The sequence below is a fragment of the Acanthopagrus latus genome, chromosome 12, assembly GCF_904848185.1.
Source record: "Acanthopagrus latus isolate v.2019 chromosome 12, fAcaLat1.1, whole genome shotgun sequence".
Taxonomy (NCBI): domain Eukaryota; kingdom Metazoa; phylum Chordata; class Actinopteri; order Spariformes; family Sparidae; genus Acanthopagrus; species Acanthopagrus latus.
This window is the reverse complement of record NC_051050.1, coordinates 24,374,582-24,396,561: the sequence shown is the minus strand read 5'-3', so window position 1 is coordinate 24,396,561 and position 21,980 is coordinate 24,374,582. Positions and strand designations below refer to the sequence as shown.

The window sequence follows — 21,980 nt, the reverse complement described above, 5'->3', positions numbered from 1 at the left end:
ACAAAGTGACCTTAAGGGACAACACAACTTCATACTGTTTTAGTTTGTTTACATGTGGCGGACCCTGCCAATGGCCAGAGTTCTACTGTGTACGAGTTTGTGTATAGCGGCTGATACATAGATATCAGATATTGTACTGTTGCCTCATTAATACTGTAAATAACACAATTCCCCCTTTAACGTGTGCAGAACAGGTGGAGTCCCCCTTTAACAGAGGATGCGCCTCACTTCAAACAGCCCTGGGTGACACGGGTCCGCGCATGCGCAGCGGCTGGCTCCCTCTCTCCCGGCTGACCGCTGGTGACCTCAGCTCCTGCAGCACAACTTGGACGGGCTCCGCACACGCGCGCACGCACGCACCCAAATAACGGCAGGCGCGGCGGAGAGATGGCCGGTATGTTCGGGAAGATCTTCGTGGGCATTTACGTGGAGATCAAGCGGAGCGACGGTACGTAGCTGCTAGCTACACACACACACACACACACACACACACACAGAGACAAGACACCGCTCTCCATCCGGCGGAGCTCAGCTAACGTTCCCGCTCTGCATCCAGACCCAACGGCCGTAGAACGGCTAACGTAACGGCTCGCCGCTAAGCTAGCAAACGGCTACATCAGCGTTCTTTCCCCGGGGTGTCGAGTTAAAATCCCCCGCTGACTGAAGTGTTGGAGCAGAAACGTTCATTTCTGTCTCGCCGCTGTCGGCTGTCAGTCACGGGAGCGGGGGGAGACACCGACACACGCCGGACAGCCGCACAGGTGGACGGACCCGCCCGCCTGTCAGCCCGCTCCCCCTCCGCCGGAGCTGTCCGGATGAAAAATGCCACCTGCCCCTCTCCGTCCTCTCCGTCCTCTCCGTCCTCTCCTCCGCATCATGGCTGAAACCCCTCCAGAGCTGCACTGCATCATCCAGCAGTGGCCTGTGAATCACGGGCTGGCTGATGGATGTCTGCATGCAGGGGGGCCTCTCCCCTCTCACTGCAGCTCGTCTCACCGCCTCGAAAATAACCTGATTTTTTTTTTTTTTAACCACATTAACGTGTGTTTGCTTAAAGTGTCACCGGCTGCTCATGAACCAGTGAACATCCAGTGAACGCAAGTTGTGTGTGAAGAGGCAGTGAATGGAAGTCTGATGATCATCCATCATGAGCCACACCCTTCAGCATCTCACTATCATTATTTTAGGGTTAAACTGAGACTGCAGGACTCTGAGATGTTTGCTGTTGATGTCATGGTTTTGGTCTGAATTGAATTATTTTAGAAAATGATGCAGCTGTTTGGGGCGTTTGGCTCCTGGCTCATTAGATGTATTAATGTCTGCCTCTGTGATTTAAAGCAGCACATACTCCAGTCAGCCACAACATGAAAACCCCGGGGAGGACCCATTAACACAATTAGAAATCAAGGAGACTGAAAACGATTATTTGGGATCAATATTTATTTACAATAGAAGTGAAACTCTTTATGTCATAAATTCAACAACAGTTTACTCAAGTTCTGATCTTCAGTTCATTTTCCAAGTACTTAACTCCTCTGCAGTACAGTTATTTGATAACTTTAGTCAGTAGTTACCTGGCAGATTCAAATTATTCAGTGTTCATAGAGAGCTGAAGTCTCACAGCCTTTCCAGTGGACGTCATGAGACCTTAATTCAGAAAAAAAACTGTGTCAGTGGAGATAAACAGGTGTTGAATCCCACTTGAACTGTGTCGATCACACATATGATGTTGGTCAATTTAAATCAGTTTGTCTTAAATGAAGTCAAACCTCAGGTAGTTTTGCGTTAAAGCTCAGTGAACTACATCGTCTCGCTCAACACACGTCACCAACACCAACATGGAGCCAACTGGGCTCAGGAGATTTGGTAGAAAAGATAAAAATCATAATAAATCTCCTCATACTGACAACTGCAGTTCTGTGAAAGGAGAGTTGGTTCTGGTTCGGTTCTGTGAGCTGCTCTACAGTGTTTGAGTTGGGAGACGACGTCACTAATAACACAGTCGGCTGCATCGTACTTATAATGACGTATTTTCACAGTCTGATGTTTCTTTAGTTTGATGACAAACTGGGGAAGGCGTGCGTTCAGACTCAGACTTTGTTGTAGGCAGGACATTGTTTGACAGGATGATGCATCGGAGCCAAAGTAGCACATTTTAAAATTAGTTTCTTGAATCAGTAATCTGACAGAAATATTAGTGATAGAGGAATAATCAAAAAATGCTGAATAAGCGGCCCTCGCCTATTAAAACCACCTGCTTAATATTGTGCCGGTTCCTCTGGTGCATCCAAAACAGCTCTGATCTGTTGAGGCATGGTCAAAGATCAGAGTGTCTTGTGGTTTTCTGGCACCGGGACGTTTGTAGTGGATCCTTCGGGTCCTGTATGCTGGGGGCTGGTGCCTCCATGGATCGGACTTGTTTCAGCACGTCCCACAGATGGTCAGCTGGATCAGGATCTGGGTTATTTGGAGCACTGGTCAACGTCTTGGGCTCTTTGTTGTGATCCTTGTGCCGTTCCTGAGCGGTTTATGTGGTGTGTCAGGGCTCATTGTGCTGCTGGGGGGGCACCGCCATGAGGACGTGTATTTGGTCTGCAGCAGTGTCAGGATGGGTGGTGTGTGTCAAGTTCATCCACATGAGGACCTCTACCCAAAGTTATCACATCACCTGTCGGTGGTTTTAATGTTGTGGCTGATGTTTTATTAGGAGTCTTTTAGTAATCCAGGAGAGCATTTATTGGAACCAATATACAGGAAAACAGGGACATTAAACATCCTCACAGTGAACACGGAGACTTATTTACTCACTGGTCCGTCTTTACAGGCCCACTTTAGTTACAAACTATTCTCACTCTGGCTTTACAACTTATATCAGTTTATAGAAAAACCTGTGTAGTAATTGTGTTTAAGTCATGTGACTGTGATGTCGTCTGTTTGTAGCCTGACATTAGCTTTTTATTGCTACACATTTAATTTACACTGCAAGAATCACAAAGTGGAGTTCAGCTGTGAAGGTCATCTTGCTTTTTGTTGAGGGAACCAGGGCAGTGCTAACTTCAGAGTTAGCCTACAAACATACGTCATCCCTGCGTGACTCTATAGGCGCTGACAGAAGAGGCCGAGCGTCTCTTTACATCCTCTCTCTCTCTCTCTCTCTCTCCCTGCAGGACGGATTCACCAGGCGATGGTCACATCGCTGCATGAGGACAATGAGAGTGTGACGGTGGAGTGGATCGAGAACGGAGACACCAAAGGGAAAGAGGTACAGCTGAACCTCAGCCGCCAACTTCCTGTCCACCTGAATGTTTCTCTGCTCTCGTCATTTACTCCCCATCGCCTCAGTGTGTCTGGAAAGTGTCACAGTGGAATAAACTTTGATTCAAACACGTTAATTCTGTAAATAAAAATAGCGTTATTTGTGCTCATACTGCAGAGGTTAGCTTCTATTTAAAAGTCATTTATAAATGTCCGCTGCCAAAGCTGCCTGAAAATATTTAATCTCCTCTGGAATTTAATGCTTTGTTCATCAGGAGGAAATGCTGAACTCAGTAACCTTCCACCATTTTGCACCATCAAAATGGAAGCAAATAAACATGATATATATCTCCACATTTTGAAATATGCTCAAAAGCGCTTAAAAAATACTAGAACTCCAACAATTAAAGGGTGTAAAATTATGTCTTCTCATGTGCCGCATTACCTTTTATTACATCTCAAAATCATGCTCAGTATTTATGCCTGTTCATATTTTTATTATTAGTCTGTTTTAGAGCCTGACCGATGCTGGATTTTGGGGCTGACACTGATCTTTGTGTAAAAGTCCGGCCCTTTGCACTTCATGCCCGTCTAAAAAAGTAGCTCAACAGGCCCGTTTTAGACAATTAAGTGTAAAATATCCTGCTTCTCTAGAATTTCTCTGTCACAAGTGTTTGGTAACCACATTTGAGGGATCAATGCATAAATGATGTTTATATCCACCCATATTTTGATATTGGAATTCTTTACTCCATTCCTGATGTCTGACCTGTGAGGCCTGAAATTCAGGTTTAACAACAGATCTAATTACAGCTGTGGGTTATTAAATCAGCCATCTTTGAGAGGTAGGTGATTATCGGTTATCAGTATCAGCGAAGAAGACAAAAAAATGTCCACATTAGAAACAGAAGCAGGACAGATCAGGACTCGTTTTACCTCAGTTCTCTCTTGGAAAAATCTTAATCACAATCACCCGATTGAATAAATGTTCTAATATAATGATCTGTGTCTTGTTTCTGCCTCAGATCGATCTGGAAAGCGTCTTTGCACTGAATCCTGATGTTGCTCCTGACGAGGAGATCCCACAGAGTCCTGAAGCTCCGCCCTCCAATGTCCCCAAGACCAGCAAACTCCCCAAGGTCAGCTCCTCACCAGCTGTTCTGTCGAAGATCGATAATCCGTCTCTCTCATCCAGGAGACTCTGAGATTATTCATGATTCCTGATCTGAAGTTTTTGCTCAGTCATTTCTCCAAGTCAGTGTTTTGTGTTGACCTTGTTGTCGAGAGTTTAGGTTTGGGTTTAATTTGCACTGTTGTGTGTGCTCATGCTTTACGTCAAACTCTAGATGTTTTAATATTTTCAAATGCAATACACAAACACAGATACCTTGACTGTCTAGTTTATTCAGTTCATTCAATATTTGTTTAGTTGTGTCCGCTGGGAACTAACTACAACCATTAGATCTGGGAAGCATCATTTCATTTTGATGCTCTCCACACTGGTTTTTACATTTTACTGTTTGTGGTGCCGGGGCTGTCTCGGATGCTGCACTTCATCCTCATGGTGGTGGAGAAAACGCTGGTAACAAACCTGCTTGTGTTTTTATTTTCAGACCAGGCGGATTACAGCAATACCCAAGGCTGAGAACGCTCCACGGGAGAACAGAGGTACTGTTGATTTTAATCACCTTTGAAATATATGATTTATTTTCCTGTCTTTAATGTATTTAGTTGATTGATGTATGGATTAATTAATAGTTTCAGCTCTATACATGAAACTAAATCTGTCTGCGTGCACAGAAACGGGTGGAGGTAAATGGGAGGATAGTTTGTCTCTTGTTTGTTCTGGAGCTGAGGATTCTGTTGGCCTGTGTTCTCCTCAGCTGCAGCAGTGGGAACCACCCGAGCCCGTCCCAGCCAGCACAGCCAGCCTTTAGAGCCTCCGCCACCAGCCATCGCTCCCCAGTCTGCCATCAACCAGTCCCTGCTGAAGCAGGAGAACGGTAACACATCTGGGTCTTACATGTCAGAGGTCACACTGGTCTTCATGCCTCCGATTTGTCGTCTCTAAAATACTCTGAGGTCGTTTCCATGTGTGTTGTTATTTTCTGGTGGAGGGTGATGTCATGCTCCCTCACAGCTGTGAGCGTGAGGGCGTCAAAGGCTCTTTCACAGTCGCTCGCCCAGCTTGGCGTCTCCTCTCCGACTCATACTACAGCATTTGTTTTATCTGTCAGCTGTGGCGGTGGGAATTAGCATAATTGTACAATGCTGTGGAGAAAAACCTCACACATGGAAATCAGCAGAGTCACTGCTGAGCATGTTGTGAAATTAAACTGTATATCTGTGAGCTGTGTAATGGTCTTACATCCTCAGACAGTGTAGAGAAGTAAATACAGATTAACACGAGCATTATTTCTAATTAATGTGGTTGTGTGTTACGATTATTTCTATTATCTTTGCTCCGTCTTTTCAGCACGGAGGAAATCCAACTGTGTGAAGGAGGTGGAGAAACTGCAGGAGAAACGAGAGAAGAGGCGACTTCAGCAACAGGAGCTCAGAGAGAAGAGGGCACAGGTGAGGAGCACACACACACACACACACACACACACACACACACCAGGATTGGCTTCCAAGTTGTTTTAAATGTCATAACATCCTCATACGTGCAGGTTGTAAGCTGACATTTAAAGTGAGCACTCTTCAAAAGGAAGCTCTTTTGATTTTTTGTCCCATTTCAGGAGGTGGACGTCAATTTGCCAAACTATGAAATCATGTGTATGATCCGAGACTTCAGAGCCAGTCTGGACTACAGGCCGCTAACCAGTAATGATCTGGTGAGTCAAGTGATTTAAATACTTGTGTCTCATTAATGAAAGTTTCCAGATAGTTGATCATCATTGTAGTTTGTTTGTGCCCCCCAGCTTTAATCACAGCTTCATGCTGTGCATCTAAAGATCGATCAAACTAACAGAACCTTGTTTAGATTCTGAGTTGAGATGTCAGAGTTTCCAAATATGACACACGTCAGGTGGAAAGTTTTGGGAAAACTGAGAACGTGACATCTAGAATATTTGTGCCTGATGAAATGGTGCAGCCACAGAAAACAGAGTTGTTTTTGCTCAGTGAACACATCACAGTGTTTCAGTCAGGTTCAGGATTCACAGTGTTTATTGTCTGTTTTTCTTTGGCTCTCAAGCTCCAAGACAGAAAATAAAATGCAAAAAAAGTATATTTAATTTAAAACAGAGTAATAGAAGTTAGTCAATCAAATGTATACACATTTAAAGATAAAGAAACAGGATGTGAATTGAAATGAAGCATAACAATAAATGTATAATAGTGAATAAGTTGCAGCAGCAGACGATGAAACTTCACCCGATTGTCCGTCAGCACGGAGGTGGAGGAGATGACGACTGAGTGAACTTTTCCTTTAACGACACATGTTGAACAGAACATTTTGTCTGTTGATGTTTCAGATCGAGGAGCACAGGATATGTGTGTGTGTGCGTGCACGTCCCCTCAATAAAAAAGGTGAGAGGCTCTTTATTCAGTTTTTTAACTCAAACAGAACAAAGCAAATTTTCACCATTTCAGTCATTTGCACAAATGTAATCAGCAGCTGCTGTTTTCTTTTATACATATGATTACACGTGCAAAACATGGAAATAAATGTCTTGTCTGTGTCTCTCCAGAGTTGTCGGTGAAGGATTTGGATGTGATCACCATTCCCAGTAAGGACGTGGTGATGGTCCACGAGCCCAAGCAGAAAGTCGACCTGACGCGCTACCTGGAGAACCAAACCTTCCGATTCGACTACGCCTTCGACGAGAACTCCACCAATGAAATGGTTTACAGGTGATGTGTTTCTCTATGAAGGTTCAGTGTTTTATTACCCCACTGATGGGAAACTTGGCTTGTAGCAGAACACAGAAGCCCAAACTGCCAACATGGTCTGATGAATAAGCTCACGTGTTGCGTTGTTAGCTCGGTAGCTTGAGCAGCCTCGGAGAAGGATGAAATAACATTTTAAAACACTGAATTTTGTTGTCATAATTTCTTTAATTTTGTTTCATTTATATATTTTCCAGAATGTATTGGTATGTGTTTTTATTGGATAATTATTAATTTGATATTCAGCGCTTTGACACAACATCTGCCTGCTAACAGAAGCTCTTGTGCTCGCAGGTTCACCGCTCAGCCGCTGGTCGAGACCATCTTTGAGAGGGGGATGGCGACCTGCTTTGCGTACGGACAAACTGGAAGTGGAAAAACACACGTGAGTGTTTTTAACCCGACAAGACTTTCTGTTTCTGTGCCCTCCTCCCTGTTTAACTCATTAACTCTCTGTTTAGACGATGGGAGGAGACTTTTCAGGAAAGAACCAGGACTGCTCTAAAGGCATCTATGCACTGTCAGGTTAGTTTCTCCCTCATCTCTCTGTCTTCACTGCTGGTTTGCTCCATTTGACTGATTCAAGTGTCTCTTTGTCTTTCCTTGTGCAGCCAGAGACGTCTTTCTCATGATAAAGAAGCCAAATTACAAGAAGTTGGACCTCCAGATCTTTGCCACATTTTTTGAGATTTATAGCGGGAAGGTTGGTGTCTTTTTGAATGATTAGTTACTATTTTATTAGCCATGTCACGATCTTGTATCTAAATCTAATTGACTGAAATGAGGCTCAACTCTGAACAATAAAAAAAGGCAGATCTGTATTTTTTGTCTCTCCATCCTCTCCAACTTGTGCATGTCTGACATCCTTCATTTATTGGTTTGGGAGTTTATCTTTATCTTAGTTAATCTTTCTGTCTGTATTTGTTCCAAAGCCTCCGTGTGTTCACTTCATGTTGCAGCACTGACAAGAGACATGACAAACTTCCTGAGAGTGCTGATGTGTTTGTGTTCAAAGGTGTTCGACCTGCTCAACCGTAAAGCCAAGTTACGGGTCCTGGAGGACGGGAAGCAGCAGGTGCAGGTGGTGGGGCTGCAGGAGAGAGAGGTGAAGTGCACAGAGGACGTCCTCAAACTCATCGAAGTGGGAAACAGCTGCAGGTAAAACAGCAGCCCGAGCAGCAGTTTCAGACCGAATTCATGGTTTAGGGTCGTCTCATAAAAGCTCACCCAGGATCAGAACTTTTCCAGTTCACGTTGAGAATTTTCTTTAAAAAAATCATTTAAATCTTCTGTTGATTTATGATGCCAAGTAGCATCCAGCAGCTGTGCTCCAAATACTCTTTTAGTCATGACTTTTCCTTTATAGGTGTATTTTGAGCCTCAGCAATCACTTATTTTTCACTGACTGGGTTGAACTTTGTCCTGAGCGTCCTAGAAACCCGAAGGATTGGCTTCTGTAAGAATCTGTCATTTTCAAAAATGTACTAGAACTTGATGAAGTTATGAATTTTCGCTCAGGATGTTGATGCGTTGATATGAAATGACTATAAATAACGTTTGGACACAAGAATAAGCATTATGGTGTTTTTTTCCTCTGTCCCTGCAGGACGTCTGGTCAGACCTCGGCGAACGCTCACTCCTCTCGGAGCCACGCCGTGTTCCAGATCATTCTGCGTCGGCGGGGGAAGATGCACGGAAAGTTCTCCCTCATCGACCTGGCGGGGAACGAGAGAGGGGCGGACACGTCCAGCGCCGACCGCCAGACTCGCCTCGAAGGAGCCGAGATCAACAAGAGCCTGCTGGCACTAAAGGTCAGATTTGAGACTGTTTCATTAAAAATGGATCACTGTTAGAGCTGCAACGGCCAATTAGTCATCTACTGTTTTTTGAAAATAATTTTTATAATCTCTTAATCAGTTCTAGTATTTTTTAAAGCAACAAGAATAGACGTTTTCCAGCATCAGCGAGCTGTTTATCTACAAATTGTTCCCGTCTTACTGCAGGAGTGTATTCGAGCTCTGGGCCGAAACAAACCTCACACTCCGTTCAGAGCGAGCAAGTTAACCCAAGTGCTGAGGGACTCCTTCATAGGGGAAAACTCCAGAACCTGCATGGTGAGCTGGAGACGGATCTGTGTGTGTTTCTGCACCTCCTGTGGACGGAAACATTCATGTAGCACTGATCTCTCTGATGTTCCCCTGCACAGATTGCAACCATCTCTCCTGGAATGGCTTCATGTGAAAACACCTTGAACACGCTGAGATACGCCAACAGGTAAAAGCAGAATTTATTTTAGTTCTTGACTGTTCGACGTTATTGGTATTTCTCTCAGACAAACATCAATACACACAGCTAATGCATCCCTACCCGCACAGCTAACTAGCAGAGTTAGCAGTTAGCAGTTGCTCTGGTGATATGCTGCCCCTCTTTGTTTGTAGGGTGAATTTGATGGATTCTTACATATTGCACCTTTTAGAAAACACTATAAAAATACATTCTAAAATAATCAAATGCTTGAAAATGATGGAAAATGAGAATTGTGTGAGTTTTGTTTTTGTATCAAGCAGCAAAAAGGTTGAGTTCATATCACACGTGTGCAGCATAATATGATCCTCTCCTGTCGTCTTCTATTTCTTCTTCTTCTCCTTCTTCTTCTGTGGTTCTGTGTCTCTGTCCCGTCATGTCTCCAGAGTGAAGGAGTTCGGGATAAGTCCTTCAGACATCCCCTTCTCTCAGAGCGGGGGTGGAGGAGGGCGCTCTGAGCTCTCTCCTACTTATGAGTACGATCACTTTATCCAACATCTCACAACAACCATCACAACACATTTTTTCCCTTTAATCACTTTCTGTTGCTTCCCAAGTTTCTCTGCTTTCTGCTTTCTTTTCCTCCACCATCCATTTTGTTCCATGTTGACCTGCTGTTATTGTTTCCAGGCTTGATGTTCTGCATGGACTCAGTCTGTGTTGCTTGTTGCATCTCTGGCACGATGAGCTTTTTCCACCAGCCACACGTCTGCATGTATGCACGTAACTACCAGCCAGCATCCGTGTTGTTGTCTGACGAGCGGCGCTGATGTGTTGTCAGGGTGAAGGAGCTCACCGTGGACCCTGCAGCAGCTCTGGACAGCCGTCAGGGGGGACACGTCACCCAGCTGGAGGTGCTGGAGGCTCAGTGGGGAGTCGGTAGCTCTCCACAAAGAGACGACCTGAAGCTGCTCTGCGAACAGAATGTAAGACAGACTCAGCTACTCGTTCACTCAGGTTGATGTGGCCTCGATTTATCAGTTAAAGGAGAAACACAACTCATATTTCTTAAACTCTAATCAATACAAATCCAGTCTCAGTGCACAGAACTGTGAATTTTGTCCTCTGTTTTTTGACGCTGTAAGTCCAGTATGAACAGGATTCCTGATTGCAGAAAGCAAAATCTGGTTCAGTGAACATACCTGACTGTTTAATGAAGCGTTTTAATGTACAGACAGCTGTCTTCATGTTTTGGGACCACAGACTCTGACAGTGTTTGTTTTCTCTGCAGGAGGAGGAAGTTTCCCCGCAGCTCTTCACTTTCCATGAAGCCGTCTCTCAGCTGGTGGAGATGGAGGAGCAGGTTCTGGAGGACCACCGGGCCGTCTTCCAGGTACAGCTCAGCCTGCCTTTTAAAAAACAGCAGCGGTTCATAAATTCAACGACAGTAAATCACATCGCCAAGACTTCAGCTTCAGTGTGAAACTCTAATGTTTTACCATCAGAAGCAACTTCCAGTTTATCAGTTTGAGGTATTAATAATGTGTGTTTGCCCTCCAGTGGACAGCACGTGTAACAACCACATGCTGCTGGCATTAGAAATGAATCAGCCCACTTGTATGTGAGCAGTGTAGAAGCACATGAGAAACATTCATAACAAACTAAACTCTAAACTCAAATATTAAAAATTAATGAAATTCAAAGTGGATTTTAGAGAAACTTCGTGGAGGTACCACATCACAAAATCCCAATGAACTATTCATTTCCTTTTACAATTTAGTTCTCAGTTTGTTCCTGATCTCTTCGTCAGTCTCACATTAAACAGTGTGACCAGCACAGAAGGTGTTAAAGTTCAGTCTGTTCCTACAGGAGTCGATCCGCTGGCTGGAGGATGAGAAGGTGCTGCTGGAGATGACGGAGGAGGTCGACTACGATGTCGAGTCGTTTGCGACTCAGCTGGAACAGATCCTGGACCAGAAGATCGACATTCTCACGGAGCTGAGAGGTAAAAAGATCGGCTGTCGTTAAATCTGTCGGACACAAAGCCTTTTTATTTTACCTTCATACTTTGAAAAACTGACTGAATTTTCATTTTTGGGTGAACTGTTCCTTTAACATAAAAGTAGCTTCTGTTGCAGACAGATGAAGCCGCCATGTTGAACTGGAGCGTTTCTGTGCTGTTCTCTCTTCTTTCAGATAAAGTCAAGTCTTTCCGCTCGGCCCTCCAGGAGGAGGAACAAGCCAGCCAACAGATCACTCCGAAGAGGCCTCGTGCACTATAGACACACACAGACACACACACACACACACACACACACACACACACACACACGGATAACAGATATTTCACTGTAATGTTGACCTGAGAAAGGTGAAGACCTGCCGCCGAGCAGGTCGCTGTTGACGAACGAGCTGATGGAGCTCAGCTGTGATTTGATGACTTACTGTCTCTCTGTGCGTTTCTCCTCAACCTCTTTGCTGTACAGGCTGCCGTCGCTTCCCATCATGCATCCGTCCACCTGTGAAACCAAAGAGCAGACCGTCTTTGCTCTTCCATCCTCCTGTGAAGTGTGTCCACAAGGTTTTGTATGTGTGATCAGTCACAAGTGCTCCATTTTAAACAAAAGATGAAAAAAAGGTGAATATTTATTTGTTTTAAATACACTTTTATAGGGTCAATCACAGCTTCTCTTCACTTTGGCCAATTTTATAAACAACTTTTTGCCATTTTGTGCAATATTTGGAGGCTTTTCTTCCTGTTCTTCCCTTTGTTTCAGCACGGGGGGCAAACAGGGCAGTTTGTGTGTAAAATGAGCCAGTGTGTGTTTGTGTTGATACTGTATGTAATATATGTTTGACTGAGAGGAAGCTTAAAACAAAACGTATCATGCATTACATAAATTGACCTAAAGGGGGCGCTGTAATCAAAGACAAAGCAGCTGATCCAGAGTGTCCCATGCAACAGTTAAAGAAGCAGTCATTTTTCATTTGCCAAAATAAAGAAAAGTTACTTCTTGTTGCTGTACTTGTTTTTATTTATTCTGTAATCACTTTATTTAAATGTGATTTAAATGATTATGATAGAAGTCACTGCAGACGGCCTGTGGCACTTTACACTTAATGACAGCTCATAAACTGGTTTTAACTGAAACAATTATGATGAAATTTAGCTCTCAGTGAAATCCATGATGTGAACTGGGAGCGCTGAGGTGAGTTAGTTTTCAGTACACATTAATGCATGAGTTGGGGACTATTTTCAACTGTGGAGTAACACACAGTTACCAGGAGTAATCAGAATGTCTGGAATCATGTATAAAAAATTTAAAAAAACATGTATTGTGATCAAAACAGCCAGTTTACGTCCACATTTGTGTTTAAGAGGGAAAACGAGCTACAAGCAGCTTCATCTGGAGACAAAAGGCTCCATACTACTTTCTTCACTCAACACCTGTAAACACACTTTAATGTGGAAAATTGGTGACGTTACTCTTTAAGACAACCAAACAGAGTTTTGTTGTACCTCGGTGTGATGATAATAAAAACCTGAAATCACATTTAAAATGTTCTGCCTCAAATTATCTAAAAGAACTAGAGAACCTGAAGAGTTCTGTAAAAATCTTTCATGGTTGATTGTTGATGAAGAGTTCAGGAGTCTCTCTGTCGGAGGAATGAAGCTGAATCTTTCTCCAGGTGGCCCAGGTTGAATTGTGGGTAATGTAGGCACCCTGTTTTTTTTTTTAAAGGAAGAAGAGTGTGTGGAATAAACAAGTTGATATCTCTGCTTCTGCTGTATCCATCGTTTGTTTTCAAGTGTCCATAAAATGAGTCCAACAGCTTTTCAAAAGCTAATCAACAAAACGATGATCAATAAATTATTTGTCTCTCTTCAGACGATCAACATTTTTACTACCAAACAACTAATTGATTAATTGACAGACAATTATAATGGATGATAGTTGCAGTCCTGCTTGCAACAGTCCAGTTTTATACATTTTTAATTTTTTAAAAATATTTCCCCAGTTGTGCTAATGTTCACAAAACATATGATAATAGACGTTAACATGCAAGTAAAGACTCAACTTCAGAAGCAGCTGATCTGGTTCATTCTCGTTCTTCTGGATTCACAGATAATTCATGACTTGTCTTGTGATTTTTGTTTCAACACATCTGAAGCTTGAAATGCTGTTTTGGCGCAGGATGAGATTCTGAAACTCAACTGTTTTGTCACAAGTGCTTCAAAGTAGGTCATTAACTTAGTGATACAACTACTATACAGCAGTTTGAATCTTTATGAGAGTTTAGTTTGAAAACTCCTGACTGTCAATCAGCTGGTTTTAAAACAGGAAACGATAGTTAACAGAATCAGAGGAAGACTTAGAGAAACATCAGCAAAGTCTGAGGAGCCAAGAAATATTTTACAAACAAAAACTTTGATGTTTTCAAATGTGGAGCAGGTTTTAACTGAAGCTTCCATTTAAAAGTGAAAACAAAGGTCAGATTCACAGAGCTGCTCCTCGTCCTGGACTGAGTCAAAGGTTGGAACTCCTTTGTCTCTCTGATCTCTTATCTTGTTCCGTCAGTCTAACTTCAGTTATCAGGAAGTGAAGCTCAGACAGTCGTTGTCACTGAGAGATGAAATGGCGCAGAAAGGAGTTCAGCTGGACCGAGAGACTTTCTCTTGTCCGATCTGTTTGGATCTACTGAAGGATCCGGTGACTACTCCCTGTGGACACAGCTACTGCAAGAACTGTATTAAAGACCACTGGGACACAGAGCATGAGAAGAGGATCTACAGCTGCCCTCAGTGCAGGAAGAGCTTCACACCGAGGCCTGAGCTGCTGAAAAACACCATGTTAGCAGCTTTAGTGGAGGAGCTGAAGAAGACTGGACTCCAAGCTGCTCCTGCTGATCTCTGCTATGCTGGAGCTGAAGATGTGGCCTGTGATTTCTGCACTGGGAGGAAACTGAGAGCAGTTAAGTCCTGTCTGGTCTGTCTGGCCTCTTACTGTGAGAAACACCTCCAGCCTCATTATGAATCAGCTCCATTAAAGAAACACAAGCTGGTGGAGCCGTCAGAGAAGCTCCAGGAGAACATCTGCTCTCGTCACGATGAGGTGATGAAGATGTTCTGCCGTACTGATCAGCAGTGTATCTGTTATCTCTGCTCTGTGGACGAACATAAAGGCCACGACACAGTGTCAGCTGCAGCAGAGAGGACTGAGAGGCAGAGAGAGCTGGAGGGGAGTCGACACAACATCCAGCAGAGAATCCAGGACAGAGAGGAAGATGTGAAGCTGCTTCAACAGGAGGTGGAGGCCATCAATGGCTCTGCTGATAAAGCAGTGGAGGACAGTGAGAAGATCTTCACCCAGCTGATCCGTCTCATGGAGAAAAGACGCTCTGATGTGAAGCAGCAGGTCAGATCCCAGCAGGAAACTGAAGTGAGTCGAGTCAAAGAGCTTCAGGAGAAGCTGGAGCAGGAGATCACTGAGCTGAAGAGGAAAGACGCTGAGCTGAAGAAGCTCTCACACACAGAGGATCACAACCAGTTTCTACACAACTACCCCTCACTGTCAGCACTCAGTGAGTCTACACACTCATCCAGCATCAACATCCGTCCTCTCAAGTACTTTGAGGATGTGACAGCAGCTGTGTCAGAGCTCAGAGACAAACTACAGGACGTCCTGAGAGACACATGGACCAACATCTCACTGACAGTGACTGAAGTGGATGTTTTACTGTCACCACCAAAAACCATGACCAGAGCTGACTTCTTAAGATATTCATGTAAAATCACACTGGATCCAAACACAGCAAACACATGGCTGTTATTGTCTGAGGGGAACAGAAAAGCAACATACATGAGAAAAAAACAGTCTTATTCTGATCATCCAGACAGATTCACTGAGTATCCTCAGGTCCTGAGCAGAGAGAGTCTGACTGGACGTTGTTACTGGGAGGTGGAGTGGAGAGAAGGAGAAGTTGGTGTAGCAGTCGCATACAAGAATATCTGCAGAGCAGGGAGGTCAGATGAATGTGGATTTGGATTCAGTGACAAATCTTGGATGTTAGATTGTGACACAGACGGTTATAACTTTTGGTACAACAAAGTCCGAACTCCCGTCTCAGGTCGTCGGTCCTCCAGAGTTGGAGTGTACCTGGATCACAGTGCAGGTATTCTGTCCTTCTACAGCGTCTCTGACACCATGACTCTCCTCCACAGAGTCCAGACCACATTCACTCAGCCGCTCTATGCTGGACTTCAGATTGGCAGTTTGTTTTTTTCCTCTGGAGACTCTGCTGAGTTTTGTAAACTCAAATAGTCTGAAGTCATTTCAGGGTCAGTGGGTTAAATTGTGTGTTTCAGTTCTTCAGACTTGTTGTGTTTCCATCATTGTTGCTGAGAGCTGATTGTTGTGGCATTTCTTCACTGCACACAGATCACCTGTCAATCAAACACTGTGGGCGGTACTTAGTCGTCTTCTTGTTGTTCTGTGAATGTTGGACTTTCTTCAGGCGGCGCTCCTTCCTGTGTCTGTTCAGCCACGGAGGCTCTCGCTGCTCATGATGACTTCACTTCACATGATCATAATCAATAAGGAGATGCTTCATTATTTGCTTGTACATAGCTGAGATTCTGCTCCAACACACTGACTGTGTGGATGAAGTGAATCTGTTCATGAAATCATTGAACAAGAGTCGTTTAACAGACTTTACTGATGGGACGTGTGAACAAACTGTTAAGTGTGTCCATGTTCTGCTGTTTTGAACAAAGGACGGTTCAGATTTTGATTCTCCTCATATTTTGTTCTGTTCACTGATTCTTCCATATTTTGAGGTGCGAGGCAACTCGTCTGTGAATCGTACTGAATTTTTGTATGTGTCAGAGAAAAGAGCAATAAGACTAATTAACAAGGAGGATGAAAGAAAACACAGCAACAGACTGTTTATCAGGTCACATGTCTGTTTGATGTTGTACATTAAAGAAGAAACACTGTGATGTAACATGTTAACATGTTTAAATGTTGAATTTAAGAGGATTTAAAAGGGAAATAATGAGACGTTATGAGCTTATTGATTAACATCTATGTTAAGATGACTGTTGTTGATTTTTCTGAGTTGATTTGTGAAAACAGAAGTGAACAATAAAGTGATGTCCATCAGTATCTACAGTATCTGGTGTTATTACTAAGAAAGGAGCAGCTCATAGTGATGATTATGCACAAATAAAAGCACCATTATGGGATCAAACCTGTAAAACAAACAGTGTGTCACCTCCCTCTGTGCTGCCATCCTGCAGAAGAAGAGCAGAGAGGAGAGCTGTGGCGAGGGCAGCGGCGTGGAGATCCTGGAGAACAAGCCCTACGAGGACGGCCCGGGAGGTTCGGGTCAGTACACGCACAAGGTCTATCACATCGGCAAACACATCCCGTCCTGGTTCTGTGCCATCCTGCCTCAAGCTGCCCTGCGAGTGGAGGAGGAGTCCTGGAACGCCTACCCCTACACTCGAACCCGGTGAGACGGCCACACATCAGGAGAATGATTCATCACATGTTCAAAATGATGTGTAGAGACAGAATCCATCAGACTTTAAGACAAACCAGTCATCTGAAAACATTTGCTGGGTGATACACACACATTACACCAGCTGACGTCAGGCGGCTGGCCTCACCTAAAGCAGAAACACAGAAACTCTCAGCGATAAAACCTTAATGGTTTTTATTACACGGCCTCTAGATTCATAAATTAAACAGATAAAATAACATTCAGCCGATTCTGCTGATGGAGCCGTTTGTTCATTTGGAACAACTTCAGCTGAATAATCACTTTTTCATTTACTGCACATACTGCTGCCAACTTTTAGGCACATTTGCTGAGATTGTATCTGCTCAGAGGTTACTTATCTCCTCCAGCTCGACCAGCCTGACTGCTTCATCAGACCAGCGAGATGTTTTCATGAGCGTGGCAGCGATTCTTATTTCTAATTAGATAATATTTGCAGGACGTCACCTGCTGTAAACTTCGTTTCCCACGCAGACATTGATAACAATCAGGAGCCAGTGATGATGACAAACATGTGATGAATGGCGCACAGTTTCACGCCTTGTACACACTCATAAGGATTTTTTTTGTTCCATTAAAAAAAACAAAGTCCTGTCAAACTTGCATGGCAGGACAAAAGGTAGCTAAGAGTTTATATTGTGGATCCAACAGAGATCATGTTCAGTGAATTATTGGTGTCTCATCAGTATCGGCCATGAAAGTCTCTTGTCCTGTCCTCACTTTTAAAACTTAAGCTGTTATTTATCTGATATTCATTGGTTTAGTGTTTGGTTTGCATCATTTAGGCAGCATATGAACCAGGTTTTCACATTTTTTTGTCGATTCTACACTTGTAAACATCTGTTTGGTCTCTCAGGTACACCTGCCCCTTTGTGGAGAAATTCTCTATAGACATCGAGACGTATTACAAACCAGATACTGGAAATCAGGTGGACGTCTTCAACATGTCCGCTGCTGAAAAGAGACAGAGGACTGTAGGTGAGTCTGTCATCACACACACACACACACACACACACACACACACACACACACACACACACACACACACCCTGTTTTGTCATGCTGTAAGGCCAGTATGAACAGGATTCCTGAAAATCTAGTTCAGTGACTGTTTAAAGATTTCACTTTAATGTGCCAACAGCTGTCTTCATGTTCTGGAACCACAGACTCTGACAGTCAAACCTGTGGAGGATGGAGGAGCAGGTTCTGGAGGACCACCGGGCGTCTTCCAGGTACAGCTCAGCCCAACAAACAAAGAGAGTCAGTTAATGTAGTATGAAGAGAGAAAAAGTCCACAGAGGCAGGAAGTTGTTGTTCTGGATGAGTGGATGAGCACCAGGTTCAGCTGCAGTGTGAAACTTTGATGATCTCTAATGTTTCACCATCAGAAGCAACTTCCAGTTTCTCAGTTTAAAGTATTGATAATGTGTGTTTGCCCTCTAGTGGACAGAACGTGTAACAACCACATGCTGCTGGCATTAGAAAGCACATGAGAAACATTCATAACAGTCTGAAATCAAATATTAAAAACAAATGAAAGAGATCACAATTTGAGTTGTGAAAATAAGTGAATAAAAAATATGGTTTCATGTTGGTTTCACATGAGCAACAACAAAAAGCTCATAAACTGGTTTTAATTGAATTAAGTTAATATTTCTTTAATAATTTGAGGGTAAAAACATTTGAGTTCTCACATGTTTTTCCACGATTCTGACATTTTTCTTAGAGTTAAATTAAAAATACGCATTATGATGAAATTTAACTCTCAGTGAAATCCATGATGTGAACTGGGAGCGCTGAGGTGAGTTAGTTTTCAGTACACATTAATCAAACTGGAAGAAACACTGCATGTGTTGGGGACTATTTTCAGCAGTGGAGTAACACAATTACCAGGAGGAATCTGCAAAAACAGCAGAATAGCTGGAATAATATATTTAAAAAAAATTTTTTTTAATGTATTTGGTTAAAAACAGCCAATTTAATCTCACATTTGTGTTTAAGAGGGAAAACAAGCAGCTTCATCTGGAGACACAAAAGGCTCCAAACAATCAACTGAAACTCAACTGTTTGGTCACGAGTGCTTAAAAGTAGATCATAAACTGTGTGAGACAGCTATCATACAGCAGTTTGAGTCTTTATGAGAGTTTAGTTTGATAACTCCTCACTGTCGGTCAGCTGTTTTTAACCAGGAAAAGAAAAGTGAACAGAATCAGAGGAAGAGTTAGAGAAACATCAGCAAAGTCTGAGGAGCCAAGAAATAATTTACAACTAGAAACGTTGATGTTTTCAAATGTGGAGCAGGTTTTAACTGAGGCTTTAATTTAAAAGCGAAAACAAAGTTCAGATTGACAGAGCTGCTCCTCGTCCTGGACTGAGTCACAGCTCGATCAGCCCTCCCTCTTCTTCCTCCTCTCACACAGCAGCTCCACTCTGTCACTAGATTTCCTTGTTCTGCACAAACACTTCCTGTTCAGATCAGAGCTCAGACTAACTTCCGTTATCAGGAAGTGAAGCTGAGACGGTCGTTGTCACTGAGAGGTGAAATGGAGCAGAAAGCAGTTCAGCTGGACCGAGAGACTTTCTCTTGTCCGATCTGTTTGGATCTACTGAAGGATCCGGTGACGACTCCCTGTGGACACAGCTACTGCAAGAACTGTATTAAAGACCACTGGGACACAGAGCATGAGAAGAGGATCTACAGCTGCCCTCAGTGCAGGAAGAGCTTCACACCGAGGCCTGAGCTGCTGAAAAACACCACGTTAGCAGCTTTAGTGGAGCAGCTGAAGAAGACTGGACTCCAAGCTGCTCCTGCTGATCTCTGCTATGCTGGACCTGAAGATGTGGCCTGTGATTTCTGCACTGGGAGGAAACTGAGAGCAGTTAAGTCCTGTCTGGTCTGTCTGGCCTCTTACTGTGAGAAACACCTCCAGCCTCATTATGAATCAGCTGCTTTGAAGAAACACAAGCTGGTGGAGCCGTCTGAGAAGCTCCAGGAGAACATCTGCTCTCGTCACGATGAGGTGATGAAGATGTTCTGCCGTACTGATCAGCAGTGTATCTGTTATCTCTGCTCTGTGGACGAACATAGAGGCCACGACACAGTGTCAGCTGCAGCAGAGAGGACTGAGAGGCAGAGAGAGCTGGAGGGGAGTCGACACAACATCCAGCAGAGAATCCAGGACAGAGAGGAAGATGTGAAGCTGCTTCAACAGGAGGTGGAGGCCATCAATGGCTCTGCTGATAAAGCAGTGGAGCACAGTGAGAAGATCTTCACCCAGCTGATCCGTCTCATGGAGAAAAGACGCTCTGATGTGAAGCAGCAGGTCAGATCCCAGCAGGAAACTGAAGTGAGTCGAGTCAAAGAGCTTCAGGAGAAGCTGGAGCAGGAGATCACTGAGCTGAAGAGGAAAGACGCTGAGCTGAAGAAGCTCTCACACACAGAGGATCACAACCAGTTTCTACACAACTACCCCTCACTGTCAGCACTCAGTGAGTCTACACACTCATCCAGCATCAACATCCGTCCTCTCAAGTACTTTGAGGATGTGACAGCAGCTGTGTCAGAGCTCAGAGACAAACTACAGGACGTCCTGAGAGACACATGGACCAACATCTCACTGACAGTGACTCAAGTGGATGTTTTACTGTCACTACCAGAGAACATGACCAGAGCTGACTTCTTAAGATATTCATGTGAACTCACACTGGATCCAAACACAGCACACACACATCTGTTATTATCTGAGGGGAACAGAAAAGCAACAGTGAGTCAACAACAGTCGTATTCTGATCATCCAGACAGATTCACTCTGTGGATTCAGGTCCTGAGTAGAGAGAGTCTGACTGGACGTTGTTACTGGGAGGTGGAGAGGAGAGGAGAAGTTGGTGTAGCAGTCGCATACAAGAATATCAGCAGAGTAGGGAGCTCAGATGAATGTAGATTTGGATACAATGACAAATCTTGGATGTTAACTTGTTACACAAACCGTTATAAGTTTTATCACAACAAAGTCCAAACTCCTGTCTCAGGTCCTCAGTCCTCCAGAGTTGGAGTGTACCTGGATCACAGTGCAGGTATTCTGTCCTTCTACAGCATCTCTGACACCATGACTCTCCTCCACAGAGTCCAGACCACATTCACTCAGCCGCTCTATGCTGGACTTTGGTTTGGCTGGTCGTATTATGGAGACTCTGCTGAGTTTTGTAAACTCAAATAGTCTGAAGTCATTTCAGGGTCAGTGGGTTAAATTGTGTGTTTCATTTCTTCAGACTTGTTGTGTTTCCATCATTTTTGCTGAGAGCTGATTGTTGTGGCATTTCTTCACTGCACACAGATCAACCTGTCAATCAAACACTGTGGGCGGTACTTTGACGCCTTCTTGTTGTTCTGTAAATGTTGGACTTTCTTCAGGCGGCGCTCCTTCCTGTGTCTGTTCAGCCACGGAGGCTCTCGCTGCTCATGATGACTTCACTTCACATGATCATAATCAATAAGGAGATGCTTCATTATTTGCTTGTATGTGTCAGCGCAAAGAGCAATAAGACTTATTAACAAGGTGGCTGAAAGAAAACACAGCAACAGACTGTTTATCAGGTCACACGTGAGGAAATTTAAATATTTAGTTGATTTGAAAATGTTATCTGTCGTGTGTAAAGACAGAAATTTGTATGATTTCTTACAGGATTTGCTTGTTATATTGTTTTTTCTTGCTTGTTTTGGGGAAAAATAAATCATCAAAAAGAAACCAAGAACTTTGAATGGACAGTTTGACTTTTGCCTGCGTAGGATTCACCCTCATGGTGCTGAAGTGGCCCTCTTTGATTCTAATTAGTTTTAGTTAAATTGATTTTTGGACAAACGGCCACTACAGTTTTGATACTTAGAATTTTAACGAGATACAAAATACAAATGTAAAAATGTATAGTTTTGCACTGCCTCACACGGGGCACCGGTACGTTTTGGATTACATTTGGCTATCAATAATAATTAATGATTATCAGGTATAATTTTTAATCATGTTAAC

General features: G+C 43.5%; 2 protein-coding genes across 3 annotated transcripts; both read left to right on the top strand.

Annotated features, from left to right (window-relative positions):
* The first annotated feature begins 296 nt into the window (after positions 1 to 296).
* Positions 297 to 12,219, top strand: LOC119029793 (kinesin-like protein KIF2A). Of its 2 annotated transcripts, XM_037116926.1 has the most exons (21): positions 297 to 448; positions 3,168 to 3,262; positions 4,281 to 4,394; positions 4,869 to 4,923; positions 5,139 to 5,258; positions 5,732 to 5,832; positions 5,997 to 6,092; positions 6,735 to 6,789; positions 6,951 to 7,113; positions 7,444 to 7,534; positions 7,611 to 7,674; positions 7,761 to 7,852; positions 8,165 to 8,307; positions 8,756 to 8,960; positions 9,153 to 9,263; positions 9,356 to 9,423; positions 9,840 to 9,929; positions 10,235 to 10,379; positions 10,685 to 10,786; positions 11,263 to 11,398; positions 11,590 to 12,219. In XM_037116926.1, exons 1-21 carry the CDS (start codon positions 388 to 390, stop codon positions 11,673 to 11,675), a joined length of 2,193 nt encoding a protein of 730 aa, XP_036972821.1. In that variant the 5' UTR covers positions 297 to 387; the 3' UTR covers positions 11,676 to 12,219. The 2 variants fall into 2 exon arrangements, with proteins under 2 accessions (XP_036972821.1, XP_036972822.1); XM_037116927.1 differs by lacking the exon at positions 9,840 to 9,929 and having other exon boundaries at positions 298 to 448.
* A 1,759-nt stretch (positions 12,220 to 13,978) lies between these two features.
* LOC119030258 lies at positions 13,979 to 21,173 on the top strand. Its single transcript, XM_037117691.1, has 5 exons — positions 13,979 to 15,715; positions 16,702 to 16,908; positions 17,813 to 17,930; positions 18,123 to 18,188; positions 19,377 to 21,173. Exons 1-5 carry the CDS (start codon positions 14,031 to 14,033, stop codon positions 21,171 to 21,173), a joined length of 3,873 nt encoding a protein of 1,290 aa, XP_036973586.1. The 5' UTR covers positions 13,979 to 14,030.
* Positions 21,174 to 21,980: the final 807 nt, after the last annotated feature.